Below are 19,027 nucleotides of genomic sequence, written 5' to 3' on the forward strand. Positions count from 1 at the left end.
GAAAAGGAAAACATGTACTATGAGGGAAACATGAACACCATATGCAATGCGTAAAAAGAAAGCCACATTATTGTCCAGCACTGGCACCACTTAACCCGCGTGGGGTGAGAGGTAAAAGACACCAGCAGGTCTGAAGCCACGACACCAATGAACACTGACCTTAAATTAGATTAACGTATACTGCCGAATAAATATAGTTATTTTGCATGCAAGACTGAAAGGCCACAAATTCAACACGCATCTAAGACTGCAGAGAATACAATATCAAATTTGGCATATCACAAGTGACATGCCAGTCCCTTCAGATTTTGGCAGTTTCAAATTGAGTAGAACAATACACCTCATAATCATCTTGGTAACTATCTATCCATTCCCACATTTGAAGTTGATTCTTTATTTTGTGAGCTCTGGCGCTATGTATTATAGTTTTGGTATGTTTCTTATCAATGTCATCTTTTTTTTGTCAAGAATTATCATGAATTTCTATTATTTTAACAACACAAAATTGGTTGCAAAAAAAAAAAAAAACTGGCATGTCAAATGACATAAATGTTATTCTTAATTTCAAAGTTTGTATTGTTATCACAGAACACCAAATCTAAGAAAATTATTTTAAAGGCCACAGAGAAAATGTCCTTGAAGGAGGCCTACGAAATACGAAGGTAAAATGTACAAGCTGTGTAAACTACCATTCGGATCAATGTCATACACACAATTAATGACTGAAGTAAGGCTTGGCATGTATAGACTACTGTCAACATTTAATCTAGAAAGCCATTTAATAATCATACTGGAGGGGGCAGTGACAGACATATGAGCATGGACCACATTTTAAGAGAAGCTTACCTCATGATATAGGCTACCTGTACATGCCTCTCTGTAACATTAAGTTGACCTACAGCTCTTCTATCATATTCAGTGCAGGAATTATAAAAATGGTGTCTGAAGCTTAACGTGCTTTGAATATCACGTTTGAACTTTCATTATTATTATTGTTGTTGTTGTTATCAGTTAAAGCTGTACTGAATAATGTTATCTTGTTGGACTGAATGAAAAGTTGCTTCACAGAGAATCTATTAAGAGCGCAGGGACATGAGTCATGACACAGGCCCAAAAGGTGTTTAATCTCTCCTATCCCTCCATTATTATTTGTTTCTAAACGTGTTTATTTATTCAGATCAAGGGCGAACGTCGGAAAAAGATGTGACCGCATTTCAGCGCGCGGTGTCAATCGTGTCCTAAACATTTGCCTCGTGTCAAAGCGGAATGTCAGTCACTACCGGGTAAAAGTGTGCGCTGTCTAGCCCGGATTTGTGTCTGCTGTTAAGGGCGCAATTAAATAACTTGTTCTGCCGGTTCTTACGTTATGAGGTTGGCAAACGAATATGTGCAGCGTGGATACAAACTAGCTTTTGTTTTAGTACAGTAAGTTCGAATTCGTCTACGCTTTATCAACTATTTCAGTTTTTTAAGTTAATTTAGGCTACAGTAGACATGAAGTTCAAAAAATCTGAAAAGTTAGGCTACTTTTGACCGTTTTGTAAACTGGTTTCCTATATTCATGGTCTAATTCGTATATTGTCTACTAGGAAGTTGTCTCTCAGAAAGGGCCATTTACCTTCTCTTGCTTGTTGTCCTGTTCCACGGGAGGCGAAGTTGGAGATTTGACGTTCCCAGCAGAAACAGCAGGCGCTGATATAATGTTCGTGCCAGTTGCAGGGTTGCCTTTCTCGATCGTGTCCACCTTAATAAGCCGGTGCTTCGGGGATACGTATTTTATGTCCGGCGACCCCACAGAACTCATGCCTGTTGAGAATGAAATGTTTCCGCCTCCCGTGTAAGGGTCCTCGAAGTCCAATTCCTTCTGTAGTTTGTAGGCAGCTAGAATGTCCGGTTGAGCTGGGCTTGGGTAGTGTGAAGTAGCCCCAGAGCTTTGCTGATGGTACCCAGGCGTTCCGGGCACAGCGGGGTGACAGTGTCTGTAGTCGGGTTTTGGGGGAGCCGGAGGTGGCGCCTTGGTGGTTTTGAATCCCAGGTGTTCCTTGAACCATTTGGCCATGCTGCCAGTGCATTGCTCACAAGTCAGTTTTAATATTTCGTTCCACTTTTCCTGCCGAGGTCCTCTTTCTGCGCGGTTGTGAGTCCTCGGCTCTCCCCGACTTGCTGCCGCCTGTTTCTCCAGCTCAAATTCCGTTCGTGTACTCCGCGCTGACGGAGAGCGCAGAGCCCGAGCCCCTCAATGCTGTTCTACCTCTGCCCCTATCGCACTGACAGGGAGACCGCTCTGCGCTCAAACTCCACTCAGCAATACGGGAAAGCAGGCATCTGGCTGTGGGATACTACAGGTTTCAATGACAAGCTGCATGAGCACATTCACTGCCACCTACCGGACAGATTCGAGTTGCAGCCTACAAGATCAGCTGCTACTACTACTGTGTATAGTAGGCTACAGCAAACGTCCAGGAGCTTGGCTGCCGTGGACAACGATGACATTGGCATCAATAATAATGACAATATTGGCCAGCTGCGTATTATAGGTTGGATCATTTCCATGCATTCATTTTGACGATATAAGGACAATGAGTATGCGCGCTCACGTTTCATAAAAGCCTTATGTCGTGACTGAAGCAGCTCTGGCAAGGCACTTGATTCACCGATAATTCCATAAATACATCTCGGATGCCAACGGACGATGTAACCACATTAAGAGCAATTTTGTACGTACCGGCAGTAGCCAAAAAGGTGGAATCACTTGGATAAATGGGGGACACAATGTAGGCTATATTGAAATCAGGTGCTTTTCCACAGGTGTGGTCCCCAAGTTAATTAAGCCACTATCTGTCTGTATGTATGTACAGCGCTTTAAGAAGAACCTATACAATAATAATAATAATAATAATTCAGGAATATTCACTATGGATAAGAATATACATTTAAAAAATAATGTGTGTGAAAAGCATAACTTACTTAAAATAACTAAAATGCTTGATGTTCGTATTTGCGTTCATATTTACCCTGTATATGAGTTACGATGCTGAATTAGTGAACGTGTTTCCTGCATTAGCTGAGAGTCGCCGTACATGTAACCATTTTTGGATTTTGTTCATTTACTCAGAAAATGTTTAGCCTAGCACTATGAAATTTCTCCAAGCAGCTTTGACAAGTCAGTAACGTTTCAATTACATTCAGAACTTGCATATTATATAGGGAAGAAAGGCCTAGTACCGTGTGCTTCAAGTGCATCGGTGCCATCAATGTATATCTCAGAAATAGTTGGCCTCACCATGGAACTTACATTTTCTTATACTTTATACGGAGACGATAATAATTCCTTCAGTTACATGAAAATGAGAATCCAGGGCTGTTGCAAGCTAGCTTTTATGAATCAATATTTCTTTTTAATAGCCGCACGCTTAGGCTACAGCTAAAGAAAAATAATGAAGCTAGGCGATAAACTGACAATTTGCTGACTCATAGAATTGCATAGTGAAGAACAAACATACACATTCCAGAACAGGATTTGGATTTTATGATGAATAATATAATATTTTATAGCACAGAACATATAAACACATAGCATATATTTTGCACATATAAACATGGAAAAAAACATGAACAGACACACGTGATGGACATCATCTTGTACCTTTGCACAGGACTGCTGTTGTACCCCTCAAAGTTACTTAACCCACACAGCTTTAATGATATATCCAGCTGTACAAATGGAACATGTAAGTATGTAAGCTATGTAAATCATCCAGTATAAGGTCAACTGCTAAGTAAATAATGTACTATTTGCTTAGAGCATGTTCAGAGTAGGATTATGTGTCTTGTAGCAAAGCCTTGTCCAGGGTAGCTTTAGTATCTACGGGGTTGTGACCCACAGACACTAGCACCTGACAGAATTAATCATTTCCTCGGCTGAACTGCTTTTTCCATTCGTTCCTATTCTGCATGCATTTGTAGGTTTAAACAGTGGCAAACTCCCTGCTGTATCCTTTCAACTCCCAGGGAAAGGATCACATAACTCTGGTTTCGGTGCAATAGCACATAATCAGTTGCACAGCACCGAATACATGCTATGTGCTTTCAACAGTAAACTGTGAATGCACTGTGTGCATGTGTACGTGTGTGTGCATGTGTGTACATTCACAGGTCTACACACTTGGCTGTGTTTAGTCATTTTAGTCATCAGAGTGCTACAAGACACGTTGGTATCCTCCGCAGCAGTAGTCGTAACCGGCTAGCTTAGGATGGTTACCCGCTTTTTCTCAGAAAGAGGAGCCGTACTGAGATTAATGAGTCCGTTCCAGACGAGGGTGCCAAGGCTGAACATCATCAATCACAGGTTCGCCACCAGGTGAAGGCTTTATAGACTTGGGTCATGGCAGATTTGCATTGCAGATGGTGAGCAATTTCAGACAGCTTTGGCAGCATTGAAGACTACCCGGCCTAGAGATTGAAGTACATTAGCTCAGTACATTTGCTTGGGAAAACAGGAATGACAACGTGTTGTTTTTTGTATTGACAAAATAGTTAAATGTGCACAATACCCATCGCTTGTGCACACCCAAGGCCCACTCCTCTGCCTTAAACATTTTGTAGAGGACATCAAAGGGAAGATGAACACGAAGGAAAGGGTGAAGCCTATTGGACTATGAAGTGCTTCGTTAAAAGTCTCGTGTCTCAGGTCAGTCTAAGTTTAATTAGAGCTCTGGCATTCCACTGCATGCCAACATGTGTTCGATATTACGGCCTCACTGTGGAGTACATAAAGAGCTGCTATAATTCACTCTCCCGAGCATTTTTTGCGATGTGAGAGCTCTCCGTGTAACATTTGCAATGCTGTAGGGCGGAGCCTACCGTGGAGCTCACAGCGGTCGCTGTCTGTTTGATTGATGGATAAAAGTGCCAACAGGTGATGTGCGCCTCCATTTCCCTACAGTCATGGCTGAAGCGAATTGATGGTCCTGATCCTAGTGGCTTACTGTCACTGTACTTCATTGCACAAGCAATACCGTCAGTATCAAAAACCACTAAATATGACACTGGGAAATAAACAATATAGACAGAGAGCTACGGCTATTAAATTTCCCAGCCTCCGCAATGATGTCCATTAAAGGGAAAAGGTACGAGTGGAGAGGGACTATGGGTGCTGTACCACATCACGGTGGTTTGTGGTAAGCCCCTTCAGGTTTTAGGCAGGTGAATGGCCTTTTGCTTCATCTTGTGAAAGAAAGTGCTTATAACAGACAAATGGGGGCTCACTCTGTAAATAAAGCAGAATTCGGGGCATTGGTTTGGGAACGTATGTACTTGTTAAATGCAAATGCAACAGCTTGATTCTGGGGGTATGGAGGAGACAAACAGGCTTGTCCTTGAAATTTCAGCACAGAATTCTCGAAATGACCATCCCCATGTTACAAATCCTAGGAATGATTATACATTCAGATGGTGTGTTTTTACAGAAATGCATTTGTGCATTTGTTTAGTTGTCATATTATTATATGTAGTTTGTGTGGTGTAGGAGAAAACAGTCAGGTTAAGTTAAGGGTTTGTTCACATCACCTTGGCAAATGGTGACAGAATGGAATGTGATGGATGCGTCATCCTTTGGTCTAATAGGATCATCATGCTTTTTCATGCTTTCACAGATCAATAGAGAGTATAAAGTCGAGATAAGCACAGGCATGTCACAAAGCAATAATTTCATCTGATTGCTTCATTCATTGACTGGTTCGTGCCAATCAGCAGTCTTTGCCTACCACAGCAGAGTGCTTTGATTGGTTGCAATTGATCAGTTCCCGGATTCTCTAATGAGGCTTTATAAATGGTAATCCCCAAGTGTTTAGAATCTGACGAAAGTGTTTCCAAAAAATGGAGGCTCGTAATAAATGGTCAGCCCACACAGCAGTCACTCGGAAGCGTTTGCCAGATCAAAGCTCGATTTGACCTTGCTGATGCCTGAAGGAGAAAACGGGATAAATCAGAAGAATCTTATCCAATAGTCGATCGGCTTTCATGCCCCCCTTTTATCTCCTTTAAGCAGTGGGTGTGTTTGTGTGTGTGTGTGAGAGAGAGAGAGAGAGAGAGAGGGAGAGAGAGAGCGAGAGAGAGGGAGAGTGTGCATTTTGTTCTTTTATCTTTTAACACCATTGTTCTGTGTTAGATGGTCCTGTGAAAACAATACTGACCGGAGGCTCAAAGATGTGCTCTCTGACTTTGTTTCATGTCCAGCCTGAAGTCTCACACAATGTTGATTATTACTGGCTTGGAAGACGCTGAATCAAGACAAGGAATTGTGCCAGGAATGGTTATCACTCTGTGACCCCAGGGGCCACTTTTGCACTTGTTTTTAATGCTGTTAATTCAGATTGATATCGTGCTTGAAAACAATCCATTTTAGATAAAATTTAGAGTGAGTCTGTCTGGCTGACTGGCTTTTGTCTGATATTTATGCCATGTATTGCAAATGTCATCGATTCATCCCCGCCTTGGGGCAAGGGGCATACACTGCATTGACTTTATGTGCACACCATTGACATTTACAGTTCCGTATCTCTGTACTGTATCCACAGTTTAAATCCAAAGAATGCCCATCCCCCCTGTTATTGTACGGAGTGGGATCAGTTGAGTCCACATTACTGTAAGTTGATTATCCATATAATTTGTGAACTAACATTAAGATCATGCCCATTTCATATTTATATTTTAAATCAGTGAAATGCTGAGCATCCTTGTCATTCTGAGGCGGTCATTTGGCTGGTTCCTATCTGATGTCGATTATTGATGTTGACAATCTACTGTATATGTGGCAAAAATATGGTCTTTGTGTGGCACTATTATAATTGAATAATGTTTTGAGAAAATCCTCAGAGGAATAAGGAATCTGTTTTTCGGTAAGATGTGGTGTATTGGGGGACTACCATTTTAAGACACTTTGGTATGTCTTTCAAAGCAAGGCCAGCTAGCATCTTCAACTGTTGGATGAGGGTCTGGTATTACGCTTCAAAATCCATAGCTATGCGTGTAAGTACTTGCCATTCCTTATATTTTCAAAGACAGGGGGAGTATGTATAAAAGGGCTGTGATTCCTACGTGGTTTCAAAACAACAAAAATTGTCTTTGTCCAAATACTCATGGACTCCGTAGAGAAAAAAGTTTGGTTTGGTTGAACGCTGATCTTACGGGGCCTTTATAAAAGCAGTCAAGTAAGAGTAAAACTTGCATTAGCTGTTACTCAAAAAAAAAAGTAACAGCGAATACAGATGTCCAAAAAAAACGGTGATACATTTTGCACATGTTATGTTCCGGTAATGTAATATGTGAGGGGCTGCGGAAAGCAGATATTCTATAAATGTGCTGAAAAGCCCCCTCAGCAGCTGTGCCCCCAGACGCTCGGTCGGGCGTCGACATCACCCCGCTCACCCCGCACATCAGTCACCGAGCCCGGGCCTGCATCCAAAAGCTCGGACCCCGTCTGAAACATATACCCCCCCTATACGGGGCCCGGGCTCCGAAACGCCAACCCATCTATCAAGCCGCGGTAGCGGCCGCGGTCGCCGAAAAAGCACCGCCGCGCTTTCGGGCTGGAGAGGGTGCGAAATGCGGAGGATGCATAGCAAATCACCGGGATTGGACTGTCCGTCCCCCTTCCCCTCCCGCGTCCCCCCCGGCGATACGTCAACGGTACGGCGAGATTCGGGGTCAATTTCCGACCTTTTATTTCAGCCCGGGAAGACAATCCTTTTTCGCATTCCCTGCCGTTTGATTGTGCGGTTCTGTTAGCTTCTCTTTCCCATCAATCAAGCGTGGGGGGGCGGGGTGGGGGGTAAAGGGGGGGGGGGGGCGCACATCTTGTCAGTTAAGGGCAGGTGACTTTTGCAGTTCATGCAATTCCATCATCCTGGGCACCTGCAGTCTTTCATTAAAGTCTTCCCAGAGATTAAGTGAAATGCAACATTACAGTTTTGCCAACCTGAGGGGAGAGACGTGGGATGGATCGCTATTCCGATTCAGATCCAGGCTCCTCCGCCTCGCTCTGGGTGTATTCCCACAAATCCCATTCCCTATTTTTCATGCATGGAGCCATCTCAACTGTGAGGCACATATAAATAACCAGGCCCCTGTAGGTTTAGTCATAACCTTCCAGCAAGAAATGCGCAAATATACTGACATGCAACCGTGAGTGCACACACAGGTGCAAGCACGTACGAATGCACGTGAGGTTTAGCCCTAGAAGCTCTGGATCTACACTGTGTGTGGCTCTGCAATGTCCATTCAAGAATTTGAGGACCAGAGTCATAAATGGGGAATTATAAATCCAATGTGCAATATGTTTCACGTCAAAGACCACAGTACTGAATTAAATTCAGATATGGTCAGTGCGTTTCTTAATTGTTCTGGACCCACAGCCACCGTAAAATTAACTATCTTCAAAGTCAGTCTCCATGCAATCATCAATCAACCATGTGCCATTGGTCAGATGACCACAAAGCCACCAGGGAATTGCAGTGGCTATTTTTAAATACCCCTCTTATTCCTCTGTTTTCTGAATTCAAATGAATTGTCGTCTTACATCAGCGCCTGCCACCTTAGCCTGTACATGGGGGACTGATGCTGAGGATTTGCATCGCACTCACCCACAAAGCCAGGCTACTTTACACACCACAGTCCACACAGTGCACTACAGGAGAGCTAGCGCCGATCTGGAGAGGACACGTGATCCACCTTCCTTTGGACATGAACAATTTTTTTCCACCAGTATGGGCTTCCATTTATAGTAGGTTAATAAAATACAATATAATATAATATAATACTATAAAAATGTATCCATAGAAAGCAATTGCAGTTGGGCCAATATGTGCAAACTGAAGACACACAATGACAGGCAGTCAATGAACAAATGTACTTGTTGACTGACTGTCCATTGCGGGAGGGCTGTACTTTATATGTGAGCGACAGCATCTAAGTGAAGGAACTGACACTGCCACTGCAGCAGAAGCTCTTATCTGAACTAGATCACTTTCTTTTAGTCACTCTTTGTCTATGTCATTTCTCCGAGATACTGTATATTGCTTTTCTGGTGTCCTACTCAAACCAAAAAATATGCACATATTTCATGTTTGAAATGGAAATATTTTCCACCACTTTCATATTCAACATCATATACAAAACCAACGAAAACAAAACATTTTTATTATGATTTAATATATTGTAAGGAATACATGATAGTTGATCTCTGTATGTGCCATATCAAATTGTGCATGAAACAAATTTTAAAAATTTTTAAAGTCTATATGAGACTTATAAGATAATTTAAAGGCTTTAAAGGTTTATTAAAAAGCATATATTGATGCATGGAGAACAAGTACAAGAACAAGTCAAGTATTCTTATATTTTTCTTAGTGGTACATTTACAAAAAATTACATTAACTGAATATTTTCTCATTTTCATTGAGAAAAAAATACATTTTCTGCAGATGATACAACCATTAATAACATTTGTTCACATATAGATTTCATAAGTCTAATGGGTTATTGCATACATAATACATTTAGCACATTTGCCTCAAGGGTGTATAATGTGCAGATAGATTTTCCATCATTTTGAATTTTCATTTAAAAAATCTCTGAGATGTGAAGTTTTAAAATGGGGAACTTTTTTAAGGTCTACATAATAAACGGAATACATCAAATTAATCTCTAGGGTAGTGGGACCTTGTTTGTTTTAGTATTGTAGTTCAGGTTACAAACTAAACTCCCCTCTGGGCTCATGGTACAAATTACATTTTTACGACCAGCTTTCATCCCTATAGTTTCTCTCCTTCTATTTCTTCTTCTCACATCTTGACTGCATATCAAAGTTATGCTAGGCATCAAATCAATTATTCATGAGATGCATTTCTTATCTCTCCAAAACAATTTCTTGCTGACCTTATTTTCGTATTTTCCCACTGGTACAGGTGTTCCAGGGTTTTTTTATGCTGCAGCAACTGCATTTGCACAGAATCTGATATGCAACTTATCGACCCCCTGGAAGTATGTCAGCCAGTTTTAAGAAACGCATAAGTCTTAGTCTACTTCTGTCAACTTGAATACTAATCTGGATAAATGACAGTTTATGTTGCCGTTCTGAGATGTAGTCGATATGTATGGTCTGAAAACTGCAAAGATGTGACTTCATTTGAAGTCTTGTGTCAAAACTCTTGAAAATTAATGGTTGGATAAGTATACAGTTCCTACTCTGACATATAAGTAAAAAACAAAAAGTGATTGACCGGTGAAGTCAGTGAACCTTGCCACAATCTTTCTTAAGGATGCTGGGCAAGCCAGCCAGGGAACACCAGGTCACTAGTTCCAAAAACCAGCTTTGAGATACCAGCAAAGGACTGTTGCTAATTTAAGTGAGAGAATCAAATCCTGAACAGAGAATGTTTATTAGCCTTTATGACTCCTGTGTTGTGTGAGTCAGCTCGGCATGTTTAAAGCAACAAGAGTTCACATCCATCAGGCACTTTGTTTAAGCAGATTAATCTACAACAGGCCACTTTGTATGTGTGCTTCATGGTTTTTTATGATGCGCTGATGAAAAGCAGCAATGTCGACGATGAGATCACAATGAGATCAGTCGCACCGTTTTCCACCTCACTCAATTCTCAACTCTCCCTTCCCTCTTCTCCACATCCCTCTGCACTTAATGTAGGTTTACTTTGTGGATCACTTCAACAGGAAGATTGCAGACATCTACAACTCCTTCCAGATGTCACAAGCCCCATCCCCCCAGGTTACTGTCTCATTCCACACAACCCATTCACCTACCTTCTCTTTCAAAGTTCTCTCACCTTAGAGATGTCCACAATTCTCTATTGATAACATTGTTCAATCACCCTTGCCCTGAATCGCATTCCCTCCCCATTTTTGCAGAAGTGGCAAGTCTAACCAAGCATATTCCTATTCATGTACCCCATGACTGACACATATCTTCCCACTGATTGCGTGCTGACAGCTTTCAAGGAGACCCAAGGCACACCCCTGTTGACAAAACAGACTCTGGACCCATCTGCAGTCCAGAATTATTTACCAGCCTCTCTAATCCTCTTCCTCTCCAAAACCCTGGAACACGTAGCCTCCAACCAACTCCCTGATCTCCTCTCATTCAATAACCTTCTCAACCCCTTCCAGTCTGGCTTCAGGGCTGTTCACTACACTGTTCAAGACTGCCCTTCTCTATATCACTGAAGCACTTCATTCAGCTTAGAATCTTCCTTCTTTCTTTTCCTAATCCTAATGGAGTTTACTATAACATGTGACATAGTGGACCACCAGCTCTTGTTCTACTGTGACTTCATTCAGGATCTTATATCTGCACTCAGTATGCACCCCAGCTTGCTTGAATGATATCGCATGCTTGGCAGTAGACTGTTGCCTACAGCTCAACCTGGCTAAAAGTGAAATGCCTAACATTCCCTACAGGTCTCATCACTGTACGTCCTCTCCCTCAGCCTTGGTGCTATGAGGTCACTCCGAGTACTTCTACTGTAAGAAGACCAGGGGTAACGTCAGATAATTGGTCTCCTTCTCCTTCCAAACAGTGGACTTGTGATGGATGTGCAGATTCTTTCTCTCCAACAAACAAAGAATCCGCCCCTTCCTTATCACCTATTTCACACAGCTCTTAGTCCAGGCCCTGATGCTTTCACACCTGGACTATTGCAATTCCCTTCTTGCTAGTCTTTCTGTCCATCCCACTAAACCCATGTAGGTCTGCATGCAGGTAATACAAATTGCAGAAAAAAATCACTGCATTGGCTGCTCGCTTGCATCAAGTTTAAAGCTTTTGTATTAGTCTGCAGGGCAAGGAATAGGACAGTTCTACTATACCTTCAATCTTCAAACCGTACAACCCACTATGCATTCTCCACACTTATATTGTTCTATATTATAAGTCAAACTGGATTAGAGTGTCTGTTAAATGAATGTAACGTAAAACAGTTGTGAATCAGCCACGGCCTCGAGGTCTTTTTGGAAATGTTTTTCCCCGCAGTGAAAAGGTATCGCGGCGTTTGGACCTTCTCCTCGCTCCCCGCCCCCTCACTGTAACTCACGCTCCCCCTTTGACTGTGATGGATGACATCGGCATTGACCATGGCCTTGCCCCTCCGCTCAGCCTGACTCATTCAATAGCAGCTGACAAATGGAAGTTTGCAGCCAACTTTCATTCCGCTTGGTTCCCTCTGCCAGCTGTTTAACAAACCCCCACTGTGTATTCCAACCTTAATGCCTGTTGTGGAACAAAAAAGCAGGAGGCCAGGGTAATTTTCACACATATTCCATGTAAATTTTTCTCCATAATTATAATTAAACAAGGCCCATTACGCTGGTAGTGCCCGTCTAATGATTTGATTATTCTTATGCACAAGTAGCTTCTGAAAGGAAGCATTGCCATTGGTTACATTCATGATTGTCATAGTGCAACAATCACATGCTGTTCTGGGGGTGAATGCTCTTGCCCTCCACTGAACTGTATGTGTTATGATGGGCTATTACTGACGTGCTTAGTTCCTACACTGTGTAGGTAAACCACAGTGTAAATGTAATATAAAATCTAATTCATTAAGTGCTTTATATTTTTCAGGATGGGTCAGATGTATACTGAAATACATTTATATTAATATTTTAAAATGTTGCCGCCTCTTTGAAAAGCGTTTATATCAAAGTGGGAAATCATATTCGTTGGAAGAATGTTAAACATGGGTTTTATTTAAGAAAAGCTAAGCTAAGGTCCATGGAAGACTCTTCTCAAAGGTTTATTTATTTATTTTAAATTATTTTTTCAGATTTTTTTTTTTTTTTGGGGGGGGGGGAGGTGAAATTCAAGAGAAGCATTTTTTGTGAACCTACAGTTACTCTCAGTGTCATCCAAATGATTGAACTGCCATTGCATGATCATTTCTTATGGTCGGTGATAAGTGGCCAAAGGGAGTCAAAAAGTATGCTGTCATTACATTGCCTTTTACTGAGATGGTGTTTCTATTTATACAAACATGAATTCCAATTGTCTCCATTGTGTTCTGCAGAGGCAGGATGCACAGTTATGCACTTATCTGTGAGAGCGGAGTGGTGTTGATTGCACAGCCCATTGCCTCACCGTGCTAACCAAGCGCTATGAAGTGACAGGATAGCAACTGAGGTAGATGTGAATGAGAGCCACAGACCCGACAGCTAAGCTGGTGAGGCCGGTGGGGCGGGTGTCAAATGAGCAGCAGCATTTGGGATGAACTCCTTTAGAGGAGGGCTGTCAAACCGCGCGCACTACCGTTACCCGTCACCTTAGCTTCTAAAATACGACGCCACGCCATACGGCCTGCTGTTTGCGTGCCTGAACGCGCGTGTACACGAGGATTCGTTGAACCCAGCAGGGCAGGTGGAAGACACAGAGATATTATACTGTTCCCGGGGCTTATTCATTATTTTTCCAATTTCTTGCTTGGATTTTTTTCCCGCTCTGGATGGCTGAATAACAGGCCTCCTGTTTATATATCAATAACTTGTTTGTCTCGTAATTATTTATTGATTTCACGCATTTATTTGGGGCCGCGTCACTTTTTTTTTTCTGTGTAGCACGACCGCAGAGTGCTTTAAGGATTTACGGCCACAGTGCAGTGCAGTCTTCATTTCTCCTGGCGTATAACTGGAAAATTGCATGTATCGTTGCTACTATTCCAGGAGGGCAGGTCTCCCGTTGGCTGGTCTTGGTAATCTAAAAAGCTTATGAGCTTCTGTCAAACTTAGTGAAGACTAAGCGTCAGTTAGAGCTGTTCTCCCTTTACAGTCTTGGTAGAGAAAAATGAAAATTAAACCGAAATAATATGATAAAACAATATAAAAAATAAAAAATGACATTCCTAAACTATGGATGAACATATTCCACATTTTCTGCAGTGCAGTTAGACTGATATTTTAGTTGAATGGACAATGGTAAACAAACTGAACCAGTGTGATAGGTGATGCAAAAGGCTAAATCATGTCTACGGATATTCACTTTCTGCCTTTTTTCAAATTTCACTAAGCCTATGTCTGCACGTTCCCAATGCTGCAATATTTTCCCCTGCCACTTAATACTAAAATGCAGCATTCTTGAGTACCTCTTAAACACCCTTCAAGACAAATTAGACAATGGCAGGATTTAATGGACCAGACCCTCGGAGAGTTATTTTAGTGAAGAGAAAAGGCCCAGGGGCGAACAGAGACAGTTTGGATATTCCTTTTACGGCGACTGTGAAGGACCTGTGAGCGCGTGCTTCGGTCAGCAGGCCGTGAATGATAAATTGATCGTGTCCCGGAGAGATTTCCAGGACAGGGGGAGCACAGCTCCATGACTCAATAGGCGCTCCCTGTCGAGGTGGGGGGGGGGAGCGGGCAAAGGCGAAGATGACGGATGGCTCTGGCGGAAGGTTCCGGAGCCTACGCGGGAGTCGCTCAGCAAAAAGCCGCCGCCGTTGGTCACGGGACAGGCTCGTTGCACACCGCGTGGGGTAAACTGCGTTCGTCTCGGCACGTGTGGCAGTGACATCTTCACCGCTCAGTTTAACAGTGACACCGACTCTGAACGCTGAATTATTCAGGATGCAGGACGTCAAAACCAAAGGAATCACTTCAGGTTCAGTGAAAGCATGATTTAGAGAGAAACCCAGTGCTATGGCTGTATGGCTCTGATGGACAGAGCCCACAATTTAAAAAATAGGTTTTTGAAAAGTGAGGACTACCACACACTCACGCAAACTCAGAAAACATGGAAAACGAGTCGAAACAGCAGGTTCAAAAAGAGGGACAACTTCTGCATATTTTCTCCATTGCAAATTTCATGTTTATTGAAAGACTTCTGTTAGAAAATAGAAATACTCAGTGTGCAAAATATATACAGTGACCTCCATGATGTTCGGGACAAAGACTTTTTTTCTTAATTTGGCTCTGTACTCCACAATTTTAGATCTGCTATCAAACAATTCACATGCGGTCACATTGGTAGCTTTTATCATTCACTTTGATTTAACCATATATACATTTTAGTGCTTTTTAAAAATATGTCTTTGTCCCAATCATTATGGAGCTCGCTGTAGAGTCTGTACTGTCTGTATAAGGGGAGGGTCACTGATTAGTGATACTGCCTGTAGTAATCAGCTTCATATTAAGTCTACTTTCAATTTTTTTCCTCATTTAATTTCATAGTGGTTCTTGAAAATGTGAAGTAGACCTTGGCCCTGGATGCCTTGTATGCATCCAATCCTGGAATTACAAAATAAATCGTGCCACTACAGACTCCCATTGATAATTGTCTAATGACGCTGCCCAACCTTCAATCTGGGCAAACGCCTTTATTGACCAGATCTCTCTGCTGTCCCAGCCCATTTCATTTTTCAGACCTGAGAAAATACATTACATCCTCTGCGGCGTCCCAAGAGTCCACGTCTTAATTAATGCCCGCTCACAGCAGACCTGACTCTAGGTGCGTGCGCACATTTATTTCCGCAATAGATTACTTCAGACAAGGCCAGCATTGGAAAAGGGCTACCGCTACAATGACACCAGAGTGATTCATTGTTTATCCATGACTGAAAACACAACGGTTGTTCGTCAGCGGCAATGATGTCAGCTTTGATAACCGTTTTTACAGTAGCAGAGGGAGCCTCTTTCACTAATGGCGCGATTGGTCTCGTGTCACCGCTATAGCTCCTGACTCCTTTAACCGATTGCAATACGACATGTACAAAAAGAGGAAATTCTATACCCAACAGCTGCCATGCACTCCTTTCAAATGGCCAGCGTAGTGTGGCATATCTGTCTACGGTTGCAATGGGGAAGTGTAATGCATTGAAAAATCAATGGCCGTAAACATCATTTTAGTTGTTTTTTCATCCAGTTTAGCCATATGACCTCTGCACCATTTTTCTGCTCAAATGCTGTCCCGCAGACTAAAGTTGGATATATGCAAAACCCAGATGAAAATATCACCCCATTCCTGCACTGGCGCATCCTTCCTGGAAAGGTGGAACAAAAAAAAAAGAAGAGTATGCTTTTCCAGTTAAGTGAAATTTATCATTTCTGGCAGATTCAGAGATGAAGTTCGCCCCCGCGTTGGATTACTGCTATTGCGAAGCCGGCGGTTAAACTCTTGACCAGGTAATTACAGCTGCTATTTCCTCAGCTAGAAGAGAAAAACAGAACTGTTGCTTCGTGCCACAAGCTCAGGTGGAAGCCAAAACCGTCTGGAGGCCTCTGAAACGGTTTCGCGTTCGAAACCGATAAACCGTGAAAGTTGACACCGGACAGCAGTACGTGCATCACGGGCAGAAGTGTAGTATAATGGGAAAGGAACCGGTCTTGCCACCTAAAGGTCACAGGTTCGATTCCCAGGACGGACACTGCTGTTGTATTCTTGAGCAAGGTACTTAACCTGTATTGCTTCAGTATGTATCCAGCTGTATAAATGGATACAATGTAAAATGCTATGTAAAAGTTGTGTAAGTCGCTCTGGATAAGGGCGTCTGCTAAACGCCTGTAATGTGATGTAATGACACACCGAACACAAGCCGTAACTCCGAGGGCCGGCGGCGAGGTGGTTTATCGCGCGGATTTCTGTGGGGGCGGGGCTGAAAGCTGAGCCACCGAATGGCGTTTGTCAGAGTTGTCATTGAGAAGCAGGGAAGGCCCTACCAGGAAGGAGGCTCGTCGTTTGTTTCCTTCAGGCCGGAATCAGTTTTTATCCGATGAGAACCATGGCGTTTAATGAGCTCCCGGAGAACTACTCCGACGCATCGAGAGGCTAAACTTGAGTGAACAGCTGACAGCGGCCTTGCAAAAGCCATCCGTGATAGATGGGCCTCATAAAAGTAATAAAAGATCTGCAGTGTTCATCAAGAGCCATTTTGTCTTTTTCTCAACATAAAATGGAGATCATTCTTTTGCCCCTCCAGCAAATGTTAAAGGATTTATAAGCGTAAGGAACTGGCTGCTTAGTAACAATAATATATATTTTTTATTATTGTCATACTCTTTGTTTAATGAACAATGAACTTACTTATAAATGCAACGAGACAGGAATCATTGCCAAACTCATTAAAATGTGCTTCTGAAGCTTTGTTTTATTTTTTTCTTGAACTGAACAATGTCTGAATTTCTCAGGTTTAGCCTCACCGTTTCAATGTATGATTAAACACAAACACAGATGCACATGTGCACACACACAGACACACACACACACACACACACACACTCACTTATGCACGCATGCACTTACACACACACACACACGCAAGCGCACACAAAATCAAAGCGACTTCTTCTCCGTCTAAGAACCTGGTTTACTCCGAGAGACAGAACCCTGTGACACAGATTAACAGGGCAGAGAGAAGACTTGTCCTTCGACGGAACAGTGCTCTGGTATCCCATAATTCACTGCCAGGCGTGCGTTGCAGTCGCTCCTCGCAGAGATGACAATCTGTGCTGAACCAGGAAGCGCAGGAGGAGACACTGACAAACAGGTTCCCCACGCGGCCGCGGACGGCTAATGAATCACCTGCGCACGCTCATACGCTGCGACAAGGCGTGGCGGACACCTCCGCGCAGTACCGCAGATGGATTGATTGATTAGGACGATGTACACACGGCTTCCTGTCTTTGGCTGTCAGCTCGCATGGAGTCTGCGGCAGAACTTATTGAAATTAATGAGCTGGGGAACGTGGAGTGGTGTGGAGACAGCCCGGAGAGATGGGGTTTCTCAGCGTTCGTCTCCGCCCGCTCAGCAATCTGCACAGGGTTTCAATTAACTCCACATCTCCCCGTTCTCACAAAGTCACATTCAGAGCGCGATATTACAACAGATTGGACCCTGTATTTTCAGTACTTATATTTTTTTACGCTTTCATCAGAACATGAATAGTAACTGAAATAGCTTATTCAATTTTTCACTGTGAATAAGGAGTGCCTGATAAAAAATTCAGCAGATACTCGTATTGAGACCAGCTCATAAAAGCGCCTGTACAGCTCCCTTACAAAATATTTAAACATAAGCACTGGCAAGTTATGATGTTGAATCAAGGCGCTTCTATGCAAATGCACTCTCTAAATCATGCACATATGGGTACACAAACTTACTTTTTTCAGGTTTTTTAGGTGTTTTATTTCAGACCAGGAATGTTTAATTGAGCCTGAATACATTTGAAAACAAATTCCAGCTTAGTCCACTAGCTGTAACATAATGGAGGTGTATTAGTTTCACACTGAAAGTTTTCCATGACATTCCATTTATCATAATATTAAGTAATATAATATCTCTTCTCACACAGCCTCCCTTCAGTGTAAACCGCTCAGAAGGACCATTTTAAGAGATCTCGCTGCACTTTATTAAGCAGATCTGAGCTTACATTACACCCCTGCTTCTCTGACAGTTCCTATCTGCATCCTTATGGTATTGAGCATTGCCTCAGTTCCAAATTCTCTTCTATTCAGTAGGTAGAAAAGCAGCTGTGGTCCAAGGGGAGCAGCAATATGCTAATAGTTTCTAAATGCTACGACTGCCAAGGTGAAAGCTTTTCCTAGGAGAGTGAGATACTCATTGAGAAAATACTCCTTGTGTGTCAGATTTGCTTCCTCACCAGTTCCTTAGAATGGTGCGTCACACAGGAGGGAGAAATGAATGACAAGGTGTCTGGGATTCTGCTGGAAATGAACCCGCCGAAGATCTATTTAAATTGACGTTAATGATGTGAGAACCATGTTAAATTGCTGACTGGAAATTATAGCTTTCAAGTCCAGGATTATACATCAAAAAGATATTTAGACAAAGACAGCTCCTAATTAAATGGAAGACTGCCCCGTGGGTGAGAGCTTGCTGCTTCACCTCCGGTGGTAGGGTGTTCATTGGGCTGAAATGGCTAGGATTAATGCAGTACTGTAGTAAAATACATGACTGTGATACTAACCCATCTTCATTTCTGTTCTCTTCTACTGTTCTGCCTCCTTACCC

The 19,027-nt window shown here is 42.5% G+C and overlaps 1 protein-coding gene across 5 annotated transcripts in view; it reads right to left on the reverse strand.

Moving 5' to 3' along the window:
• Nucleotides 1-2,398, reverse strand: part of LOC118227547 (SH2 domain-containing adapter protein F-like) — a 114,301-nt gene extending 111,903 nt beyond the window's left edge. The window contains exon 1 of one of the 5 annotated variants that reach the window (XM_035418111.1): nucleotides 1,619-2,398. In XM_035418111.1, coding sequence (XP_035274002.1) covers nucleotides 1,619-2,059 — 441 coding nt within the window. In that variant the 5' untranslated portion in view covers nucleotides 2,060-2,398. The remainder of the gene's footprint in view (nucleotides 1-1,618) is intronic. The other 4 variants (XM_035418112.1, XM_035418113.1, XM_035418115.1 and 1 more) reach the window with 4 other exon arrangements.
• Nucleotides 2,399-19,027: the final 16,629 nt, after the last annotated feature.

Source organism: Anguilla anguilla, chromosome 5 (genome assembly GCF_013347855.1).
Source record: "Anguilla anguilla isolate fAngAng1 chromosome 5, fAngAng1.pri, whole genome shotgun sequence".
Taxonomy (NCBI): domain Eukaryota; kingdom Metazoa; phylum Chordata; class Actinopteri; order Anguilliformes; family Anguillidae; genus Anguilla; species Anguilla anguilla.